Source organism: Catharus ustulatus, chromosome 15, assembly GCF_009819885.2.
Source record: "Catharus ustulatus isolate bCatUst1 chromosome 15, bCatUst1.pri.v2, whole genome shotgun sequence".
NCBI classification, from domain to species: domain Eukaryota; kingdom Metazoa; phylum Chordata; class Aves; order Passeriformes; family Turdidae; genus Catharus; species Catharus ustulatus.
This window is the reverse complement of record NC_046235.1, coordinates 779,545-801,336: the sequence shown is the minus strand read 5'-3', so window position 1 is coordinate 801,336 and position 21,792 is coordinate 779,545. Positions and strand designations below refer to the sequence as shown.

The following is a 21,792-nucleotide window of genomic DNA, read 5'->3' as shown; positions in this document are numbered from 1 at the left end:
CCCCAAAGAGCTGTCTGAGCGCTTCTGCTGTTCTGCATTTGACTGGGAGCTGGCTCAGTGCTGGGTTTGGATTCAGGCTGCGAACATCGTGGAATTCTGAACTACTTGATTTGATTTAAAGTCCTGCTTCTCCTCTGCGGCTGAGCAAGTATCAGTTTCAACCCTCACAGGTATTTTTTCCAAGTGCAGCTGCACTACAGCCCTTTCTAACCCTGCTGCGAGCGGTAGGGCAGTGGCCCGCAGGGCTTTAGGAGCTGCGCTGGAGGTTTTTTATGGCTAATGTCCCAGCACAAGAACGGCCCTCCGGCAATGACGGCCCTGCGCTGAACGGCGCATGCGCAGGAGGGGCGGGGCGGCCCCGGAGCCTCGGGGCAGGCAGCGCCTCGCTGAGCTGCGCATGCGCGGCCCACGGCCCTGACGCAAGGCAGCTGCAATTGCCTGCGCTTTATCCTGTCCGACCTTGAGTGCGCGGCCGCCGCAGGACCCGGGCTGGCCGACACCGCGCCGGTGTGCGCCGTCGCGCTTCGCTTCCCGTGTCTCTTGCGGCGTGCGCCAGCCGGCACAGCGAGCTCTTGTGTCGGTGACGGGAAGCCAGCGTGCAGCTGCGCCGCCTCTGGCGGAGTCCGGGCGGCGCGCCGAAAGCGAGGGGCCCGATCAGGCATCATTGGAGACAGCCCGCAGCGGGGGTCCTGCGGCGCTGCTCGGCCCCCCGTGGCCCACGTGGGTGGAGGTTTCCAGAAGAGCCGCGGCCCCGCGCGCCCGTTCACCGCCGCCGCCATGCTGGAGCGCGAGCCGCCTGCCGCTGCTGCTGCCGCGCGCCGCGCCCGCGCCTCCCGCGCGCCCCGCGCAGGTCAGCGCCGGGAGGGGCCGGGGGCCGCGACCCGGGGACGCCGCGGGCCCTGAGGCCCGGAGCGTCCCGGGCACACAGAGCGGGAGGGCACCGCGGGCCCTGAGGCCCAGAGCGTCCCGGGGCACACAGAGCGGGAGGGCACCGCGGGCCCCTGAGGCCTGGAGCGTCCCGGGGCACACAGAGCGGGAGGGCACCGCGGGCCCTGAGGCCCGGAGCGTCCCGGGCGCACAGAACGGGAGGGCGCCGCGGGCCCTGAGGCCTGGAGCGTCCCGGGGTTGCACAGAGGCTAGGGCACGGTGGGCCCTGAGGCCCGGAGCGTTCAGGGACGCGGGGGAGGGCAGCGCGAGCCCTGAGGCCCGGGGCACAGCGAGCGGCCAAAGGCGCTGCCCGCGAGCGAGCCCTGGCCTGGGCCGCGGCCCCTCAGTGCTTGGATTTTATTAGGAGAAGGCTGATGCGGTTCCGTGGGGCTTACAGGAAGCTGTTTTACGTGCCTGAGTCTGTTTTCTGTTCAGGAGGTTTTGCAGTAAGGCCGCTCGGTTCCTCACCGACTGTGTGAGAGTGACTGTGGAGGCGATTTAGGGACAGGCGGGGACCCCAAATCCCCCGCGCTGTGCTGGCCCTGCTGCTCTGCTGTGTCGCAGCCTGAGCCACGCGCTGTACCTGGGCCTCACGTCTGTAAATATCAGATAGCCATGGCTCGGTCCCGTTTTGCACTAAGATACCGGTTAGAAGTTCGTCCTTAATCAGAAAGAGGGGTGACACTTCTGAGTTCTCTGGGATGCTGCTTTGCACGTGCAGAGCAAGCTGGGGCGTAGCTGGAGTTATGCAGCAAAATCTGAGCTGCAGGTTTCTCCAGGGATGCATGGGGCATTTGTTGCTGACCAGGCACAAAGCTCTGAGAAATGGGGTTAATGTTTATCTGCTGCTGCTCGTGGAATGCTGAAGGTTCAGTGTTGATTTACTGAGATGTCTTTTGCCTGGTAACATGCTCATAAATTATTGTGTGTGGAGGAAATACTTTGGTTCTGGTCATAGAAATCAGGATTATGGCAGATTAATCAGTGCAGTCCTTGGGGTGGGGGGTTGATAATCTCAGTCTGAGTCTTGCTCAAGTTCTTGATTCCTTTGCAGTTAAGTTTTTTAAGAGGGTACACTGTAATAGGGCACACATTGCCTCTGAAAGCTTTGAAGACCTCTTGATGTTTTAAACTAAATTCTCATTAGAATGTCTCTGTTTTACAGACATTTTGGAATGGCCTCAGCCAGAATGTTCTCAGAGCAGCATGCAGCAGGAAATATGCGTAAGTGTTCCTCAGGGTGGTCGTGTTTGGCTCTTGGAGTTTATATTTACTGTCTTCCTGATAGCAGAACTGATTATTGGAACCAGGGGCTGGGTAACAGAGCCAAGCCAGCAGAATAAAACTGCAGCCTCTGCCTGTAACTTTTCTAAGGCTGTTTCTTTATCTCCTGTTTCTCTCTAGGGGACCTTTGAGAATTTGCTGTTCTCTGCTGCTCCCACCACCAGCAGTCCCCACAAAGTGTGGATTGCTGAGATTGTTTGATTAAAAACCAACCAAAACAAAAACTAACCCAAACACTGATTGGAACAAATTGTTTTACACTGACATGAAATGATTGATGCCTGGATCCATTCTCCTGCAGATAAAGTTCATTTCAAAAGTGTTTGAATCACTCATTTTCCTTGTTGCAGGATAATGGGAGAAGGGACAGTTTGTTTGTGGCTGATGCTGATTCAGGCCATGGGCTGGGAAATGTGTTTGTGTTGGGAAAGCTGGCTCTGTCTGGTCCAGCTGAATGTTCCAAGCTCACTGCTCTGTTGTTGGAGCTGCAGTTAGAGCCCGTGGCAGCTTGGGCACAGAGAAGGTGACATTCCTGGAGATCAGCACAGTCCTGCTCTGCTGCAGAATGCCTTCTCCATCCCAGAACATGGCTTTGTGAGCAAAGCTGTGGTTCAGGGATTCTCTGAGCCTCAGAAGGGGTAATGCACTCCTCCTAGAGGGTAGGAGGGAGTTCAGATTTGTCTTTTGTGAGATCCACTCCCATTTTTCAGGATTAAATTCACATGTTGCTCCTGAGGATCAGGAAGGTGGTTTGCTTTGGCTCTGGCCCAGAGTACCCTGCATGGGCCAAGTGATTTATCACTCTGTGTTCTTCTCCCCATATTAAGCAATGAGAAATAAACAAATACAATTTATTTATTAGTGTTTTAACTCCAGGTGAATGTTTTCGAACAAGTTTGAACACCAGGGTTGCCCAGAGCAGCTGTGGCTGCCCCTGGATCCCTGGCAGTACCCAAAGCCAGGTTGGACATTGGGACAGGGGAAGGTATCCCTGCCATGGCAGGGGTGGCACTGGGTGGGATTTCAGGTCCCTTCCAGCTCAAACCAGTATGGGATTGGGTGATCAAAAGTGACCCAAAACAACTCCTGTCTGTAGGGACAAAGTTAGTTGTGACTTATTTTACACCAAACTCCTAAGGGTTGTTGAGAAGATGGAAATGTGTGTATGTAGTAAAGATATTCTGGTGAAGGATAATATTTCATATGCTTATTTTTACAAGTGAGAGTTTACCTGTAAGTGCTCTGGTTCAGAACAGAGGCACAAGCTTAAACTGCAGTGTAAGAGTCAGAGAACACCTTAGGTCAGGATCCAGCCTGGATTTGCTTCCACACTGAGTGGAAAATCACTCTGTGGTGTCTTTGGGACTGAACATCTCCTTGCTGTGCAGTTGTTTCCTCTGTGGTGGTTTGACTTTGCCCTGATGTTCCCTGCAGCTCCGAAGCAATCAAAGGCGCCGTGATTGGCATTGACCTGGGTACCACCAACTCGTGCGTGGCCGTCATGGAGGGGAAGCAGGCCAAGGTGAGTGCAGCAGGAGCGTCACACACGGGCTGTCCCCGTGTCCCCGAGCTCCCTGTGCTGGTGTCACAGCTGCTGCTGTCCCAGGTGCTGGAGAACTCGGAGGGAGCCCGCACCACGCCGTCCGTGGTGGCGTTCACGGCCGAGGGCGAGCGCCTGGTGGGGATGCCAGCCAAGCGCCAGGCGGTCACCAACCCCCACAACACCTTCTACGCCACCAAGCGCCTCATCGGCCGCCGCTTCGACGACCCCGAAGTGAAGAAGGACATGTGAGTGAGGCACAGTGACACTGCCAGCATTGCCACAGGGCGGGGTGGCACGGCCTGGGCTGCCTCGAACGCTGCCCTGCTCGGGGAAACTGCGGGAGGAGCCTGCCCACAGTGCTCGTTACAGAGCAGGAATGGTGTGAGCACATTGCTGAGAGCAGGCTGTGTTCAGCCCCATTCATTGCTCATCACACTGGGGCTTCCAGAGAAGGAGGGGAAGGCTTGCTGGTGCTTGCAGTGCAGACTTCTCTAGTTCTGGAGGGAGTTTGCAATCAAAGCTGTGTGATTGTACCCTCGGGCCTGGGGTTAAATGAGGGGTCTGGTTAAAGCAGCAGAGAACAGTGCTGTGTGTAAGCTCTCTGCAGGGCTGGTGCACAGGCATGAGTGCTGACTTAATTCTCTTCAGACCTTAAACACCTAGTTTTCTGACTTGTCTCAAACACAGTTTGCTATATGTACATCATCTGTATTGAATAAGTGTTGGCAGCAGCAATCTGTAATTGGTACTTCTGGGACTCTAGGGCTGCTTCTGGTGAGTTCAGTGTTCTTTGGTTAGAACTTGCACATGTTCAGCTGCTGATAGTGCTGGTCAGGGGTTTGTGCTGCTGCAGGGACTGAGTGTGAGTTCTGTGTTTCAGTAAGAACGTCCCATTTAAGATTGTCCATGCCTCCAACGGGGACGCCTGGGTGGAGGCACATGGGAAGCTCTATTCCCCCAGCCAGATCGGTGCCTTTGTCCTCATGAAGATGAAAGAGACTGCAGGTGGGTGCAGCTTTGCTCTTTGCTGTCCCTGTGCTTTGTACATGGCAGTGCTGCTGCTAGAACAGCACTTACTTGGGACCCGGCCCTCACAGAGCGGGGCTAGGGAAAGGAGCAGGGTGGGATCCTAGAAAGCCTCTAGGAAGATCAGTGCCTGCCTCAGTCTTGGATCCTTTGGCCAGATATCAGTGCTTTACTTAAAAAGATACTTGTAGCAGAATTGGTTGCTGCTGAGTTGATTCTGATTTTAATTGAATTCACACTCACTCAGAAGGGGGTGCTCCGTTTCCTTGGGAGAGGCAGTCCTTGTGCCTCCCTGGCTGCTGCTGAGCACAAGCTGGGGCAGCCAGGCTTGGAGTGGCTTTGTTTCTGCTCAGCTGCTCCCTTCCTACCCATTCTGTGATTCTGTGAGTGATAACTTGGTGTTCTTACAAGGGGAAAAAAACTTCTGTTTTGTCTCCCTTTTCTTCCAGAGAATTACCTGGGACACGCAGCAAAGAACGCTGTGATCACAGTCCCTGCCTATTTCAACGATTCTCAGAGACAGGTACTCATCAAGCTGGGAGGTTTGGGGGCTCATAAATTGCCTTCAGCTTCTCTCAGCAGTCAGCACTCTCCCCTTCCCTCCTCAGGCTACCAAAGATGCTGGGCAGATCGCTGGCTTGAACGTGCTGAGGGTGATCAATGAGCCCACAGCAGCTGCACTGGCCTATGGGCTGGACAAGTCTGAAGACAAAGTGTAAGTGCCTGTGCATAACCCAGCCTGGGAGATAAACCTGCTGGGATTTGCCTCCCCTGCTTGCTGGGCTTTAGAGGACTCCTTGGAGTTCTGCCAAGGTGGACTCAGAGCTGTGAGTGAGAGCTCAGTAATGTCACCTCTGTTCTGTGCCAGCCAACCTTGTTAAAGAGCGAGTTCATAACTTGCAGCTACAGCTTAATTATCCAACCTGAGTGTCAATTTAATTTCCTTACCCACAGGTGGCAGGGGAGGGTGTGGCTGAGGACAGCTGGGTGTCCCCAGCTGTGCCAGCTGTCCTGGCTTGCAGCTCCCCTGCTTGCATTCACCCCTCTGTCCCTGTCAGGGCTGGTTACAGAAGTGCAGACTCTTTGTTTTACGTTGTTTTTCTGAGGTAGTGATAATGCTGGGAAACAAAACCATTTCATCATAGTTCTGGTGTCCCTGCTCTTGTCGTTGGATGGGAGAATGTTTTGCAGAGGCAGGAGCTGCCCCTGTCTGTAAAAGGGGCGAGGTCAGGCTTTGTGCAGCACATGTTCAGGGACCCCCACATGGACTGAGTGCTCAGGGGGATGGACACTGAGATTGTGCGCTCTGGAGCAGCAGGAGCTCTGAGCCACTCACCTCTGAGGGAAGGTAACCTTGTCCTGCTCTCTCCCTGCAGCATTGCTGTCTATGACCTGGGTGGTGGCACTTTTGATATCTCTGTGCTGGAAATCCAGAAGGGAGTCTTTGAGGTGAAGTCCACCAACGGTGACACTTTCTTGGGTGGAGAAGATTTTGACCAGGCTTTGTTACAGTATATTGTGAAAGAGTTCAAGAGAGAGGTAAGGTGTCTCTTGAGAGCACAGCCCTGTGTTACACTGCTTTTCAACCTCACTTTGTAGAAGAATGAGAATTCTCTTAAATTCTTAGGAGTTGGTTTGTCACCTCTGGCACAGCTGGAATTTAAGAGGGTTGGACACTCTTTAGCCTGGCTTGCTTTCTTGAAGTGAAATATTCCTTTCCTGGAAGACACAGAATAGCAGAACTGCCATTTTTCTCTGTGTAGCAGGACTGTCCTATACACGGTCTGCTTACTTTTAAAAGTAAACATCTGTGGTGCAGTTGAATGTGACAGGACAGATGCAAACAAGGGTTGCTGGGAGGAAACTGCAGTGTAATTCCAGCTCCTTTGCTAATTCAGTCCTGTCAGTGTGTGCTGCAGCAGCCTTGCCAGGGCTCAGTCTGTAATTCACTGTGATACCTGCAGAGCAGGGAGGGCAGATAGGAAATGCTGACTGCCCCTGCCAGCAGGGACAGAGCAGCACAGTGCTCCTGGCAGTCTGCTCCAGAAATAGCTTTTCAGTTGAGCTCTGAGAAGGTGAAGTGCAGGGAGGGACTCTGAGCAGGTGCTGGGAGTCTGCTAAACCCTGTTTCTGTCCCTCAGACAGGAGTTGACCTGACTAAGGACAACATGGCCCTTCAGAGGGTGAGAGAAGCATCAGAGAAAGCCAAGTGTGAGCTCTCATCATCTGTGCAGGTACGTGCCTGGGTCCAGAGCATCCACTGCAGCACTGGGAGACCCTGGGTTCTGCACTGGCTTTGATTGCCAAGCTCTGACACTGTTTTTTCTTCTGTGTAACTCAGTGGCACAGCAGCTGTGAGCTTTCAGACCGTAGGGAGCTGCTGGAAGCTGACTTGGTGGCTGCTGGGTTTTGCCCTTTTTCTGGCACCACCCCTTCTGATCTTGCAGGGAGTGGTGACTTTCCCAACCTGTTCTGCACTTCAGAGGTGTGGTGGGCATCAGGGAATTCAGCCAGTGGCTGCTGGCTTACTGGAACCACTTACAGCTCTGTGCAGGAGTTCCAAAACCTTGCTGCTGACTCACTCCACTGAAACAGCTAATTGTGTAGTAATTCCTATACAGAATCTTGACTTCTTTGCCTATAGATGAGGTGGCTGGACAATGGGCAGCAGCCACCCTCCCTCCTTTTTTTCCATCAGCTTTGTATATTAATGCAGTCAAGCATGTCTTATTCATTACTGAATAAGGAAGTGGAGAAGCAGCAAGTTTGGAGTGTAATCGTCCTGGCTAAGTGAAATTAAGGTCAATTATATAGTAATTGAAATGGGGACTCTGCCAAGTTCTGGGTTCTGAATAAGCATCTTTAATTTTATCTGATGGTGGTCTTTTTGCTGGCCAGTAGGGAGCTCCTAGCAAGGAGCTGAGGGCAGTCACAATGGCTGCATAGTTCTGCCAGAGACATTGCAAGCTCTGTTTTATGAGCTCCAGAGCTGGCAAATGCAATTTGTTCAGACCAGGAAAGGCTGAATTCCTTAACTCTTTAGCAGTGAAGTGAGAACAACTTGCCTTTGGTCCTGTTTTCCCCTAATACTTTTGACCATGCTGTGTATAAAGTGAGTCCACCCCTCTAGTCAGCAGCATGGCTTTAATTCTTGTGTGAACTTGATGTCTAGAGCTTAAAGCACTAATGTTTTAATTGCTTTGGAACTGTAGTGTCTTTTGATGTCAGCATGACTCAGCACTTGAATCAGATGCTTTCAGTATAAGATTTGCTTTAAAAATCCAGCATGTGGCCAAGAACCATTAGAAGTGGGGATTATGGTCCCTTGCTCTAATTAACTTTGTGTTAAATGGCAGCAGAGTTGTTGAACATGAGCTGTTGGCATTTAGAGAAGAGCCAGGAGGGAAGGAAATACCTTCAAGGAGTTTACCTGGTGTGAGTCAGTTCAGGCAGAATCTCTGGAACTCTGCAGATGGGTTGTGTTTTCTTTCTCCTGGGTGGTGCTGCAGGAGCAGCACTAAGGTTGTCACCTCCAATGTTTCTGCTCTCACCTTCTGGCTGTGACAAATTGTTTTCCCCAGCAGTGAAAGACCTTGAAGTAACATACTATTAAAATTGGGGTTTAACAGTTGTAACCATGAGGTGTGGAACAAAATTATTGTCTTCTTTCTGTGATGTCAAACACAAAAGTGTACCTGCTGCCCCTTAAACTGGGCTGGAGGCTGAGCAGCCATGCAGATGGCTCAGTGCAGGCCAAGCAGAAGCTGTAAGCTTATGTGAAGCCCATTCCTGCCTTTCCCTGAGCCTGTTTCCTTGCCACAGACTGACATCAACCTGCCCTACCTGACCATGGACGCCTCTGGACCAAAGCACCTGAACATGAAGCTGAGCCGGGCGCAGTTCGAGGGCATCGTGGCTGACCTGATCAAGAGGACAGTGGCCCCCTGCCAGAAAGCCATGCAGGATGCTGAAGTCAGCAAGAGTGACATTGGGGAAGTCATCCTGGTCGGTGGCATGACCAGAATGCCAAAGGTATGAGCTCAGGGGCAGGGCTGGCACTGCTGCCCTGTGCTGGCTGGGTCTGATCAGAGCCCAGGAGATGGGAGTGCTCAGAGCACACTCAGGGTGAGGGTCCCATGGGAGTGCTCAGAACCCAGGAGCTGGGAGTGCTCAGAGCACACTCAGGGTGAGGATCCCATGGGAGCTGGCTGGATTTGATCAGAACCCAGGAGCTGGGAGTGCTCAGAGCACACTCAGGGTGAGGATCCCATGGGAGCTGGCTGGATTTGATCAGAACCCAGGAGCTGGGAGTGCTCAGAGCACACTCAGGGTGAGGATCCCATGGGAGCTGGCTGGATTTGATCAGAACCCAGGAGCTGGGAGTGCTCAGAGCACACTCAGGGTGAGGATCCCATGGAATCTGCTGGGTCTGATCAGAACCCAGGAGCTGGGAGTGCTCAGAGCACACTCAGGGTGAGGATCCCATGGAATCTGCTGGGTTGATCAGAACCCAGGAGCTGGGAGTGCTCAGAGCACACTCAGGGTGAGGATCCCATGGGAGCTGGCTGGATTTGATCAGAACCCAGGAGCTGGGAGTGCTCAGAGCACACTCAGGGTGAGGATCCCATGGGAGCTCAGCTGGGGCTGGAGCTGAGTTCAGAGGCAAGGGGGACATACTGGGAGGTGAAAGTGCAGCCTGGCATGTGGTGTGCACTGCACACAAGCAGCAGTGCTGGATGTACAGGGCATTTTCTCTTGTGGGCTCTGTGGTAAAAGTGCATTTCAGATTTCAGTGACAGCCACCTGGAGCAGTCTGTGCCTCCCAAGGCATTACCAGGATTTCCAGCTGTGGAGAACCTGCAGCAGCAGAACCCCTCTGGTACCTGCTGGTTGTGTGTAGTCAGAGCAGGATGCTGGTGGCAGCCCCATTTACCTGGTTCTTCCAGACACTCCTTATCTAAAGCGTGGCCCTTATTCTGTGGAGCTAAGCTCAGCAGGTGACTTTAAAGCCTGCTGTGCTGACATGCACACTTGTGCAGATAAGTGCTGTCTGCAGGTGCGTTGCTGCTCCTGCTCCAGCCATGCCTGCTGCTGCTCCTCCCTCCCAGAGCTGAACAGGGATGTTCAGTGCTCCCTCCAAGGGTACGACCTGGCCTGCAGGGAGCACCAGAATCTCACTCCAGAGGGATCATTCTATTTGTTGATTTGTAGGTCCCCTGTAGGACAGTAGGTGTGTACATGGTCCTGCTTGGGTTGATTTGGGGTTTGGTGGGAGGGATTTTCCTCCCTGTATTGATGAGCCTGGTGGCTAGAGGTGATACTGGCATGAGCAGAAGGTCACCCAGACAGGGGAGCCAGAGCAGCAAGATAAACAGAAGCTCCTGCTCTGGCCAAAGCTGAGGTGGAGTAACTCTGCTGTATGTTCCCAAAATCCTTGTTGTTGCAGCTGGATAAAGGAAAAACGGTGTGATTTCCTAGGTATAAAGTGATGACAAACACAAAACCTTTTCCTGAAACATTATGTATCCTTAAGGGGTGCAAGACAGAACTTAAATATTGATTTTTATTTTTCCTTCTCCTCATAACCCCCAACATGTGAGGCTGTGAGCTGACAGAATGCTTTCCCAGTGCCTGTAGTTACAGCTTTACCTCTGGAATTGGTGCCAGTGTGTTGTACACAGCCAAACCTTCTCTTGGGTACCTTGTTCTGCTCCCTTTCCCTGCTAGGAGGGAGTGAGGCTTCTCTGGAGCTCTCCCATGACCAGTGCTCCAGGAGATGGACTGTGGGTGGTTACAAGTATTGTTTTGTACTGTAGAACACACCTCCAGAGGGAAAGGCTTACATTTAATGGCATGCTCACACACATCCTCCTCTGTAATGAGCACTCTGGGCAGGTGTCCCCTGGCTGCAGTGCACAGTTGGGTGTTTGCTTCCAGCAATTCTCCAGGCACATCCCACTCAGCTGTGTGGGATCCCTTCTGCTGCTGTGCCCCACACATGTATGGAGAGGAACCCCACAGCCTGCTAGGGCACAGGGGGCAGCTCTGAGCTGTGCTCTGGGGCAGAGCCTCAGTGCATCCCTGTGTGCATGCTTCAGCAGGAAATGTGTTGGGATCATGAGCACAGTCCTTGGGAATGGGCTGAGCAGGGCAGAGCTGGCAGCAGAGCTCAGAGTGCTGACAGAGCATATCTCTACTGAAACAGCCCACAAAATAAACAGGAAAATACTGTTCTTCACACCATTCCTTTTTTCCCTTTAGTGCACACAAACAACATGGACTGTGCTGCTGGATTTTTACCTTCCCTGTGCTCCTGCACAGCTGTGCTGTCCTTGGCAGCTGTGTCCTGCTCAGTTCCCAGGGAGCAGTCCTTGACTCCCAGATAAGGCTGGGATGATCCCCTGGGAATGTGGCTGGGCTGTGTGAGGGCTCTGCTGGGGGCTGGCACACTGAGCTCTGGAGAACAGGCTGCCAGGGCTGAGGACATCCCGTGCTGTGCAGCAGGATGGGACTGAGGGAGCAGGGACTCAGTGTTTGTGTCTCAGGGTTCCATAGCAGCAGCAGAAGGACAGGGAGCTGAGCCAAGGCTGTTGGGGCTGTCTGTGGTGTTCCCCCATGGCTGAGCTGTGCTGTGTCTCCTCTCAGGTGCAGCAGACTGTGCAGGAATTGTTTGGCCGTGCTCCCAGCAAAGCAGTCAATCCTGATGAGGCTGTGGCCATGGGAGCAGCTATCCAAGGTGGGGTGCTGGCTGGGGATGTGACAGATGTGCTGCTGCTGGATGTGACTCCCCTCTCCCTGGGCATTGAGACCCTGGGAGGGGTCTTCACAAAGCTCATCAACAGGAATACCACCATCCCCACCAAGAAGAGCCAGGTAAGAGTTGGCTCTGGATGGGTGGGACTTCGCTGGTGCTCTCAGACAGCTCAGGAAAGGGCACCCAGAACATCCTAGCAGATGGTTTTGCCTCATCATCTGACAAGAGAAGCAGTGGAGAAATCAGCTTGAATGTCAGCCACTGAGTATCTCTGGTTATTGGTGTGCCCAGGAGGGGAGGGCAGTTGTGTTAATGATGTCAGGGTGTGCCAGGGTGTTTGTGGCCTGCTGAGGGCTGTTTGAGTGTGTGTGTCATGATATCAGTTTGCACATCCTTCTGAAGGATTGTGTGGAACCCTTCAGGGACTGAGCACCATGCCTGTGGGAGAGGGCCCTGCTTGGCTGGGTGCCTCAGGAGGGTTTATCTTTCCTCTACATGGTCATGTCCTGGAGGCTTGGCTGTGATCCTTTCCTTCCCTTGGCCCTGCCTGGGCCTGCTGCTGTGTGCTCTGTGATAACACCTGAGCTGCCTGGGGCATGGGCTGGACTCTGTTGCCTCAGGGGAGATGTTCTGGGGTGTGCTGGCTGCCCTGGAACCTGCTGCTGCTGTGGATGGCCAATTTGTGTCCCCAGGTGCACACAGGACAAGGTAACAGTGAGCCTTGATGCCCTGGAGTTCTGTCAGAGGAACATGAGAGCAACAAGCATTTCATGCTTTTCTCTTCCAAGCAGCTTCCTTTTATTCCTTGTTCAGTCAGTTTGTCAGTACAGATGTTTGTGTTCTCATCAGCTATACAGTAATTTCCTGTTCCTTTTCCATAGGTGTTTTCTACAGCTGCTGATGGGCAAACACAAGTGGAGATCAAAGTGTGCCAGGGAGAGAGAGAGATGGCCAGTGACAACAAACTGCTTGGCCAGTTCACATTGGTATGTTGGCTTCTCTGTTCCTGACCTTAGACTTGACCTTCTTGGAGACATTTAGAGCCTTCTCCATTCCAGCTGCCCCCTGAAGGAGCCATGTTGTAGAAGACATTTGACCCCTTTGTAGTACAAAAGCAGCCTCCAGAGGCACAGCCTGGCCCTGGGACAGCCTTTCTGTGGCTGAGGACCAGCTGGCATTGAAGATGGAGCTCAGAGTTTCTGAACACTCCCTGTACCACTGGGGCTACTGCAGCTTTAGGGCCTGGCCACCAGGAAAGGCTCTCTGGGTATAAAAACACACTGCAGTACCAGTACTAGCAGATAATGTGAATGCTGGCCTCTCTTCTGCTGTAGCAAAGATGGGAGCTGGAGCAGCTCCAGGATTTCTGCAGTCCCCAGGGGAGCCCTTTCCAGCCTAGTGAGACCCTGGTGCAGAGTCATTGTGAGCCGAGGTAGCCCAGGGTGTTTTGTTTGTGCCTGGTGGGGATTGCAGTGTGTGTGCCATGATGTTAAACTGTCAACACATCATTCTGAAGAATTGTGTGGAGACTTTGTGAACTGAGCCCACACCCTGCTCCCTGGGGAACAGATGTGCTGCAGCACAGCAGGGCTGCCCACATGGGCAGCAAAATGGGTTTGGTCACTACTGGCAAAGTTTGGCACTGTTAAACTGTTTGAGCTTGTGGGATGGCCTAGGAAGAGCCTTGCAGAAAGGAAGGGCTTTGCCTTTTTTTGTACTCTCAGAGAAAGCTGCACTGCCTCTCACTGTCTTAAAATGGTTCCTCAGAGGTGGCCAGTGAGATCTGTGTCCAGAACTGAGGAAATAGAGCATCCTGCCACAGCTATGGAGGAGGGGCTTGTGTAGCAATAAAGCAGAACCTGTAGCACCTTGGAACCAAACCTGGGGTTCTCTCTTGTGCTTTCTGTGCACCTTGTCTGGGCCAGAATCCTGTATCCTGTTAGGTGTGTCAGGTCACCAGTGCCCAGCAGGTCCAGGAGCACTCAGCTCTGCAGGGTGGTTAGTGGTTCATGCAGGGTCAGGTGCCCAGGGTGAGGTGCCCTGAGCTCTGTCCCCGTGGGAGCTGCTGGCACCCCTGTCCTTGCCCAGGTGGGGATCCCTCCGGCGCCGCGGGGAGTGCCCCAGATCGAGGTCACCTTCGACATCGACGCCAACGGCATCGTGCACGTGTCAGCCAAGGACAAGGGCACCGGGCGGGAGCAGCAGAGTGAGTGCCTGGGACAGGGGCAGGGAGGGGACACTGGCTGCCTCAGGGAATGCAGTGTGCTCCTGGTGGTGTCCCATGGGGATGGAGTGTGTTGCTCCGTGCTTGGGTCACCCCTGCCCCTTCAGCCTGTTGCAGCTGAAGTCATTGAGCCTGTGTCCCCTGGAAAGGAGGGTGGGTTTGTTCTGGGGCAGTAAAGCTTCTGTGAGCATACAGCTCTGCCCTCTCCAGTACCTGCTGCCAGGGGATGCTCTGCTTGCCTGTCAGGCAGAGATGAAGCACCTGCCTGTGCCAGTGGCAAGGAGCCCTCACTGGCAGGATTTCACACATTCCACGTCGTTTTGCCCTGTGGGGCAGTCCTGCCTTGGTGTTGCCACCTGGAGTAATTGCAGCAACAAGTGCAGCTGTTTGCTGGGTTTTCCTGCATGGATCAGCCGTGTCCCCAGTGCCCAGGTGTTGGGCACACAGCTGGGCTCACTGGTGTTGCTGGGCCATGCTCTGGCACAGGGATGTTTGAGGCAGAACGTGTGCCCTGTGTCACCCTGAGGGGACAGAAATTGGGGTTTGGGAATGCAGCACTGTGTGAGTTGTCTTTGAGCTGGGCTGCTGGGAGTGCTGTTCCTCTGGAAACACACAGGGGTTGCTGTCTGTGAGCCTGGCTGCATAAAGGTGCCAGCTTTTAAAGGAGAATCAAATCAGCAAGATCTGACTCCAGGGTGTGTCGTGTACAGCTGAGCAGGTCAACCCTGTGCCAGGGCTGTTTGTTTGTAATTATTCCATTAGAAAGGGCTGGAGGTTGGGATATTTTGAAGCAGCAGGTTTTCCCTGTAACCACCTTGTTCGTTTTCTTCTGCTTAGGCTGGAAGTGTCTCCAGCTGGCAGGAGGCTCAGGGAGTTCAAGCTGTCAGTGTATTCTGCTCTTGGAGCAGTGAAATGTTGGGCCCTGTGTGCTGGGGTAATTAATGGCACAGTTGACAGTTTCTAAAGCTCTGTAGTGGGTTCAGGAGATTAATCTGAAGGATTTACAGATTCCCCTGATAGAAAGAAAACTCTCTTCTCCCTTGTAAGTGGAAGCCTCTGTGCTGCCCTTCAGCTGTTTCTTGGAGTGAACCCCTGAGCAGTGAAATGCTCCAGTTAGCAGAAATATTAACTATGCACAACTGCAAGATGTGTGCTCTTTTTAATCTCACTGCTTGGCTTTTTGGTAGCAGTTTAGCACCAAAACCACTCTGCTTGTTACTTGGATTTCCTTGGAGGTCTTGGATGTGTAGCAGCCTTCTGCTGTTTCTGGAGACAGGCAACCAGAATTTCTTTTAGCTGCCTACCTGTAGGTAGATGTGGTCCTAATTACAAAGCTGAATTGCTCATCCCCACTTCTGTGTGTGTCTTCATACAGAGTTTTGTACCATTGACAAATATTCCACAGAAAGTTGCTTTAAATGGTGATTTTAGCATGCACTTTTATGGGCATTGAGATATCCAGGATAATTCCTGCAGTAAAGCCTGAATCTAGACTATGACTTTAACACTAATAGAGGGAAAAGACCAAGGCAGGGGATGTGTAAGAGCTTGCCATAGTCATGCTCCATTTCCTTACTAAGGGTATGTGAGGAGCTGGGTGGGGAATGTTGTTTTGCCCTGCCACCAAGCCTGGGCTGCTTTCTGACAGGGAAAGGAATATTTGGTGAAACCATTCCTTCTCTTGGGATCTTTCTGTTGGCTGGGTTTTTGCTGGAGGGTTGGTTTTGTTTGAGGGGTTTTATTCTGACTTTTTTCAGTTTTGAGGTTCTAATCTGGGTTGTTCCTTTGTTTGGGGACTTTGGTACACCCTCACTTTCCAGGAGGATTAACTGAAGACTGGCCAGAGTATCTTGCAGACCAGCAGGCAGGGAGTGTGTGGCAGAGCAGGGATTTTCAGATCCAGGAGATGAGTGGCCAGCAGCATCGGTGGCTCTTGGAAGAGCCACAGTGTTTGTCCTGCCCACGGGGCCTCCCTGGGCACAGAGTCTGTGAGCAAGGCTGCTGTTAGGCTGGGGAATAGTGCTCTCCTCCAAGGTGAGAGCAGATCTTTATTCATGCTTCTCTGTGCTGCAGTTGTTATCCAGTCCTCTGGCGGCCTCAGCAAGGATGAGATTGAGAACATGGTGAAGAACGCGGAGAAGTACGCGGAGGAGGACAGGCGGAGAAAGGTAACGGGGCTGGCACCTGCAGGGAGCACAGCCCTGCTGCTGCCACCACTCTGAGCTGGGCCCAGCCCTGGGGGCTCTGGGCTGTCTGTCACCTCTTACCCAGCCATCTGCTCCTTTCCTTACACAGTTGACCCTCCAGGGCTGCAGGGAGGTGTTTGGGGTTGGGTGCCTCTCCCTGTGTGACCGCACTTTAGTGCTTCCTGAGGAGATCCTGGGCCATGAGGCAGCACAGCAATGAGCAAACCCAACTGCATGCTGCTCCTGCAAACAGCTCTGCTGAGGGCTTTTGTCATCACTGCTCTCCACTGTCCCCCTTGGCCCCTGCAGTGCTGTGTCCATGTGAGCAGTGCTGGCCAGGAGGAGGTGATGGAAATCCTCACTGAACTCTTGAGGAAAGACTGGGCTTGCCATGGAGGAATGACTGAACCTGTGATACACAGAGGATTAATGGTTGGAACTAATTGGTTTAATGAGGGTAGTAATAATGAATTATGCAACTAAATATAGAGCATTGATTTTTAAGCAGACACAGCACAGGCTGACTCTGGGATGTGGCACCAGCCTGTTTAGTGATTGCTGGAACTGGCACACGGAATGTACATGATGCACTTTGTGTCCTTCAGTCTGCAGGAACCTCTCAGGTGTCCAGGCAGTGCTATAAATCTTACCCAGTAGGGAAGGGATCAGAGGACTGAAGGGAAGAAGGCTTGGAATAAATCCCCAGGAAGCAGCACTGCCTGGCCTCAGAACCTCTAAAGCCACCAAGCAGTGGCTGATGGGCATTTGTAGTTTAGCTGGAGAGCCTTCAAAGACCTGTTTGAATAACCTCATCATGGCTGTGGAGTGTGGGGGGAGGTGTGGCGTCTCAAGAGGCTGCACTGAAAACTCTCCTGCTGCCTTTGTAACTTACATTGCTGGATAAGTTCCTCTCTGTTGTAATCCTGAGGTGGGACTCACCCCTGCCCAGTGAGCTCACAGAGCAAGGTGATCAGGTTATTTGAACTAACACTTCTCTTGAAAACTACAGTTATACAAGTCAAGTCAAAATTCCCTCATTGCACTTTTCTGGTCCTTGTTTTCCTGCCATGAAAGCATCAGGAATAGATAAATGGGAGGTTTTTGTAATAAGGGACCATGAGTCAAATCACCCAGTGTTTGAGTTGGCTCTAGTGCTCCTGTTGCTGAATATTCAGGATATTCTCTGCTTTCCCAGGGAGCAGAGTGTGCAATGCTGTCCCTGAGGTGTCTGTCCTTTCTCATGTGCCAGCAATGCTGGTGCATTGGTCACCTGTAGTTGAGGGGAGTGACTGTGGGTGAAAGCTGAGGGCTGGCTAGCACTGGCTCCTCTCAGGCCCCTGTGGGGCCACAGTGCACCTAGAGATGTTTGTGTGCATTTTTTCATTAAAAAAGACCCTGAATGGAGCTCAGCAGTTTGGGGCATGAAATGGCACCGTGTGTGCCAGCAGTGGTGTGGGCAGCAGCCCTGATGAGCTGTGTTCTCAGGAACGTGTGGAGGCCGTGAACATGGCTGAGGGCATCATCCACGACACCGAGTCCAAGATGGAAGAGTTCAAGGATCAGCTGCCAGCAGATGAGGTAGGTGGTTCCTGATCCTGGGGTGCTGAAAATTCCTCACTAAACCATTGCTCACACTCCCACCTAACTCCAGCTGGCTCTGGCCAGGGGCTCCAGCTCTGGCTGTGTTCCATGCTGGGTGGAGCTGGCACAGCCCTGCCCCTCTGGGGTGAGTGTGGCTGAGGGCAGGATGGACAGGCATCCTCAGGAGAGCAGGGTTTGGGTTGGGCTGCTAAATAACCTATTGCAAAGTGCAGGGTCAGTGTCTCTGAGGCTGGGAAGCTGCTGTTCAGAGGTGTCTGACAGAGCTGTGGCCTTGCAGGGCTGTGATAATGACTGTCTCCTCACAGGGGGGCTTTGCTCCAAGGCTGGAGATTGTGGCAGTGCCTGCCCTTGTTAGCAGGGACAGAGGCAGAGCTGCTGTGCTCTGCTGGCAGTGCATGCACAGCACCCAAGAGCCCGGGGCAATAAAAATCAGTGCCCACTTAACTCCAACTTTTCTGTCTTAGAAATGAAATGGGTGGTTAATATCCTAGAGTGCTTTTCACACTACTCTAAGGCACTGCATTGTGAATTTCAAAAGCCCAGATAAGAAGAGTGTGCCCAATTACCAGTTCAACAGCTCTGGGAAGCAGAATTGAAGGGCTCCTGGGGACTCTGAGGGGTCTGAGGGAACTCAATTGCAGTTTGTTGGTAGCAGCCTGTGGTCAGTTAAAGACTGTTTCTGTGCCAGCAGATGGGGACAGGACAAGGGACAGGGGTTTTAAACTGCCAGAGGGCAGGGATGGATGGATATTGGGCAGGAATTCCTCCCTGTGAGGGCAGGCACACCCCTGGATCCCTGGCAGTGTCCAAGACCAGGTTGGGTAGGGTTGGAACAACTTGGTTAAGTGGCCATGGCAGGGGGTGGAATGGGTCCCTTCCCACCCAAACCATTCTGGGATTCTGTGATACTGGCTGTCTCTTTGTTTGGAATTCTGTGAGATAAAAGAGTTTCCTCTCTGAGGAGCACAGAATCTAAATCCCAGTTCCCTGCAGGGACTGCTCCCCGTGATTCCCTGGTGGTGGGGGGCAGCCTGTGCTGGCTGGGTGCTGCTGGTGGCTGTCATTCCCTGTCCTGTCTGTGACAGGAGCTGTGCCCAGGAGCCCTCCCCAGCAGGGAAGGAGGCAGTGCCAGCCTGGCAGGGGCTGGCAGATGGCTGCATGCTCTGCTCTGAGCTGCTGCTCCATGGGCAGCACAGGGACTGAGCCCTGCTCACCTTCAGCTCCATGGGACCGGCTTGCTGTGCCCTGCCCTGGCGTGGCTGTGCCAGGTGAGCTGTGCCAGGCACAGAGCACAGCCTTGGCCAGCTGTCAGGCCCTGCAAGGCTCTGTCCTTGGCACCTCTGCCCAGACAGCAAACAGGGCTCATTAATGCCAACTGGGATGCGGCAGTGGAGTGGACAGGTGCCCACTGGGAACTGGGCACAGTCCTAGGCCCTGCAGACTCATTTTGAGGCTTCACTTCATGGCTTCTGGCACAAAAGGGAGTTTTGCTGTGGCCAGCAGGTGGTGAAATGACAGGATGGAGATTAACAATGAACCGAGTGCAGCATTTCACCTTTGTGTCTTTTTTGCAGTGCAACAAATTAAAGGAAGAAATCGCTAAAATGAGAGAACTTCTGGCTCGTAAAGATAGTGAAACAGGAGAGAACATCAGGCAGGCAGCAACCAGCCTGCAGCAGGCTTCCCTGAAGCTCTTTGAGATGGCATACAAGAAGGTGGGTGCATGGCCAGTTCACTTTCAGCTGCTCAGATGGGGAGGGGGCAGTCAGAACACTGAACTGCAGGTGAGAGCTGGGCTGGGAGGAGTTCAGGAGCTCTTGGGTGGGAGGTGCTGCTGAGCCTCTGTGCAGCTCTGCAGCTCAGAGGCAGATGTGGAAGGTCAGGGAGAGTTGAAGGCCTGAAATCCTGGCCATGCTTACAGGCTGGGTGTTTGTTATTCCATGGGAAAGGGAGAGCTCCTGGTAAGGAGCATGCAGAAGAGCAAGGTCAGGGCTTTCCCCTCAGTGCATGGAGTGCCTGAAGGAATGAACTAACTCCTGAACTTACTTCAGGGTGATTGTACAACAGAATTCCTGTCAGTGTGCTTAAAGCCACAGTAAAGGCCATTGAGCTTTTCTCCACCTCCTTCCCAGTGGAGAAGTGTGCTGGCCTGTGCAGGGAGCTGTCCTGGCACAGCAGTGGCACAGTGCCAGGTGTGACCTTGGTGCTGAGCTGTCCTTCCTGGGGCCAGCTGCTTTCCTGATGGCAGACCAAGCCCTCAGTGCTGCAGTGTCAGCCTGTTACATCCCCTGGGAAAGGGAGTCATGGGAAGATGGTTTGCTCCCTCTCAGAGCTCAGGCAGAGATGACTTCCCTTCTCAGTGGACATTGCTCCTTCACTGCACGAGGGTTCTCCAGGCTGGGGCTGACCTGAGCTGCCAGCCAGGGAAAAATGGCCAGGAGCAATTGGTTGTTACCACAAGTAATAAACCTGTTTGTTCACAGATGGCCTCGGAGAGAGAGGGCTCTGGAAGTGCAGGAGATCAGAAGGAAGAGAAGCAATAAGGAGTCTCTGTCTTGCCTTGACGAGAGAATGATGAAGAGGTTGATTTTCTTGATGCTTGGGAGAGAAGGGACCTTCCTGAGCAGCAAGGGGCAGAATTCAGACTTACTGTGTTTTTGCAGTATTCTATATATAAAATTCTTCAATGTATAAACTTAGTGATGTGTCTACTAGATAAATTGTCACTTGAAGAAAGTTAATTCATACCAGACAAAGTTAGGAGTTTGGCCCTGGTGTGTTCCCCTGAGCACCTGGGGTCTGGCTGATCATTTAATACTTGACACAATGGTGTAGTAAACCCGAGATCTGAGCTTGGAAACCATGTCATGAAATTGGAGGGTGGAGATGGAAGCTGTCTGGGAATGGGGAGGAGAAAAAGCCTGCATGGTCCCTCCCTGAGGAGCTGGGAGCAGGTGCAGGCCTGTGAGCAGTAGGGTAAGGCTGGACACATTTCTAGAGACCATTTAACCCTGAGCTAGGCTGCTACCCTTGTTCTGAAGGAAAGGGGCTACTTCAAACTCAGCTGTAACATTATTTCTTAAAAAAGAGGCTGTGTGGAAGTTCAGTACTTTGCTTGTGAGCCTTCTGCTCCATCCTGTGTCTGTTCTCTGCTTATGGTAAAACAACTTCCTTGATAATAAAACTGTTACTGGATCCATTCTGAATTTTTTTAAAATAAAAGCAGAAAAGTGTCCAACATGGAGTTCCTGGTCTCCTGGCCTTTGATGGAGAACATGAGCACTTTCAGTGCCTGTGACAGCTGCAGAGTTACAGCCAAGCAGATGTAACTTTTTGGGGCTTGTTCTTTATTCACAGGCAAAAAGGAGGTTTCTGGTGTCAGGATGAGGTTGGGCTCTTCTGAGAATATCAATGCTGCTCTCACCAGGTGTCCCCAGTCCTGTGACTGCAGTAGCAGTGGGACTTTACCCTTGAGCATATTGTGCTTGGGCTTAGCCTTACAAACTGCCAGGAGCCCAGCCTTCCAGGCCAGGTGTATAATGCGTCTGTCTCCTTTTCCCCGTCTCTGTGTCTCTACAACTGGAAGGAAAATTGGGTTTACAGCACCTATTTCCTGCCAGCTCAAGTACTGGGGGGAGGAAAGGATGGTTTCTGTTCTGCCACAGAGGTGGCTGAGAGTGTGATCAGGGATACAATGTGGGTTCATTAAAGGAAAGTCGGGTCTGGCCCACGTGCTTGCCTCCCACAAGGGAACAGCTCTGGATGGATGAGGGGACAGTGCTGGCCCTTGTCTCTCCTGGCTTCAGCATGGCTCTGACACTGATGGGACTCCTCAGGGCCAGAGCCGGGCGGTGTGAGCTGGATGAAGGGACGGTGGGGCGGCCCAGAGGCCTGTCCCGAGCGCTGTCCCCCACGGCCTCAGCACTGGGGCATTCAGTAACGTGTCCGTCCATGCCTGAGGCCTGGGCAATGCGAGTTCTCCCGTGCCACAAAGCCGCCAGGAGCAGCCGATTGCCCCGAGGGTGTGTCCGTGCCCAGGGCCTGGCCCGGTGCCCCTCAGTCCGGCCCCGCCCCGGCCCCGCCGCCCCTCGCGGGCCCTTGAAGCGCGCGCGGGCCGGTCCGCGCAGCTCTCGCGAGACCCGCGCGCGCGCTCCCCGCCCCGCCCCGCCGGGCGGCCCCCGGACTACCCGCCCCACAGTGCCCCGCGCGCGCGCGCGGGGAGGGGCGGCGGCCAATGGCGCGGCGC

At 53.2% G+C, this 21,792-nt stretch overlaps 1 protein-coding gene and 1 non-coding gene across 2 annotated transcripts; both read left to right on the top strand.

Annotated features, from left to right (window-relative positions):
- The first annotated feature begins 813 nt into the window (after nt 1-813).
- On the top strand, nt 814-20,790 carry HSPA9 (heat shock protein family A (Hsp70) member 9). Its single transcript, XM_033073089.1, has 17 exons — nt 814-850; nt 2,093-2,151; nt 3,646-3,733; nt 3,818-3,999; nt 4,635-4,759; nt 5,230-5,303; nt 5,389-5,495; nt 6,157-6,319; nt 6,922-7,014; nt 8,603-8,812; nt 11,426-11,653; nt 12,416-12,520; nt 13,623-13,740; nt 15,832-15,926; nt 17,430-17,522; nt 19,121-19,261; nt 20,030-20,790. Exons 3-17 carry the CDS (start codon nt 3,713-3,715, stop codon nt 20,087-20,089), a joined length of 1,815 nt encoding a protein of 604 aa, XP_032928980.1. The 5' UTR covers nt 814-850; nt 2,093-2,151; nt 3,646-3,712; the 3' UTR covers nt 20,090-20,790.
- LOC117003629 lies at nt 13,013-13,081 on the top strand. Its single transcript, XR_004419521.1, has one exon. It is a non-coding gene; the product is annotated as a small nucleolar RNA SNORD63 (small nucleolar RNA).
- Nucleotides 20,791-21,792: the final 1,002 nt, after the last annotated feature.

Coding starts and splice junctions, on each gene's coding strand:
- HSPA9 (XM_033073089.1), top strand. CDS start 3,713: ATGGAGGGGAAGCAGGCCAAG. Junction 3,734..3,817: donor TGGAGGGGAAGCAGGCCAAG/GTGAGTGCAGCA, acceptor CTGCTGTCCCAG/GTGCTGGAGAACTCGGAGGG. Junction 17,523..19,120: donor ATCAGCTGCCAGCAGATGAG/GTAGGTGGTTCC, acceptor TCTTTTTTGCAG/TGCAACAAATTAAAGGAAGA.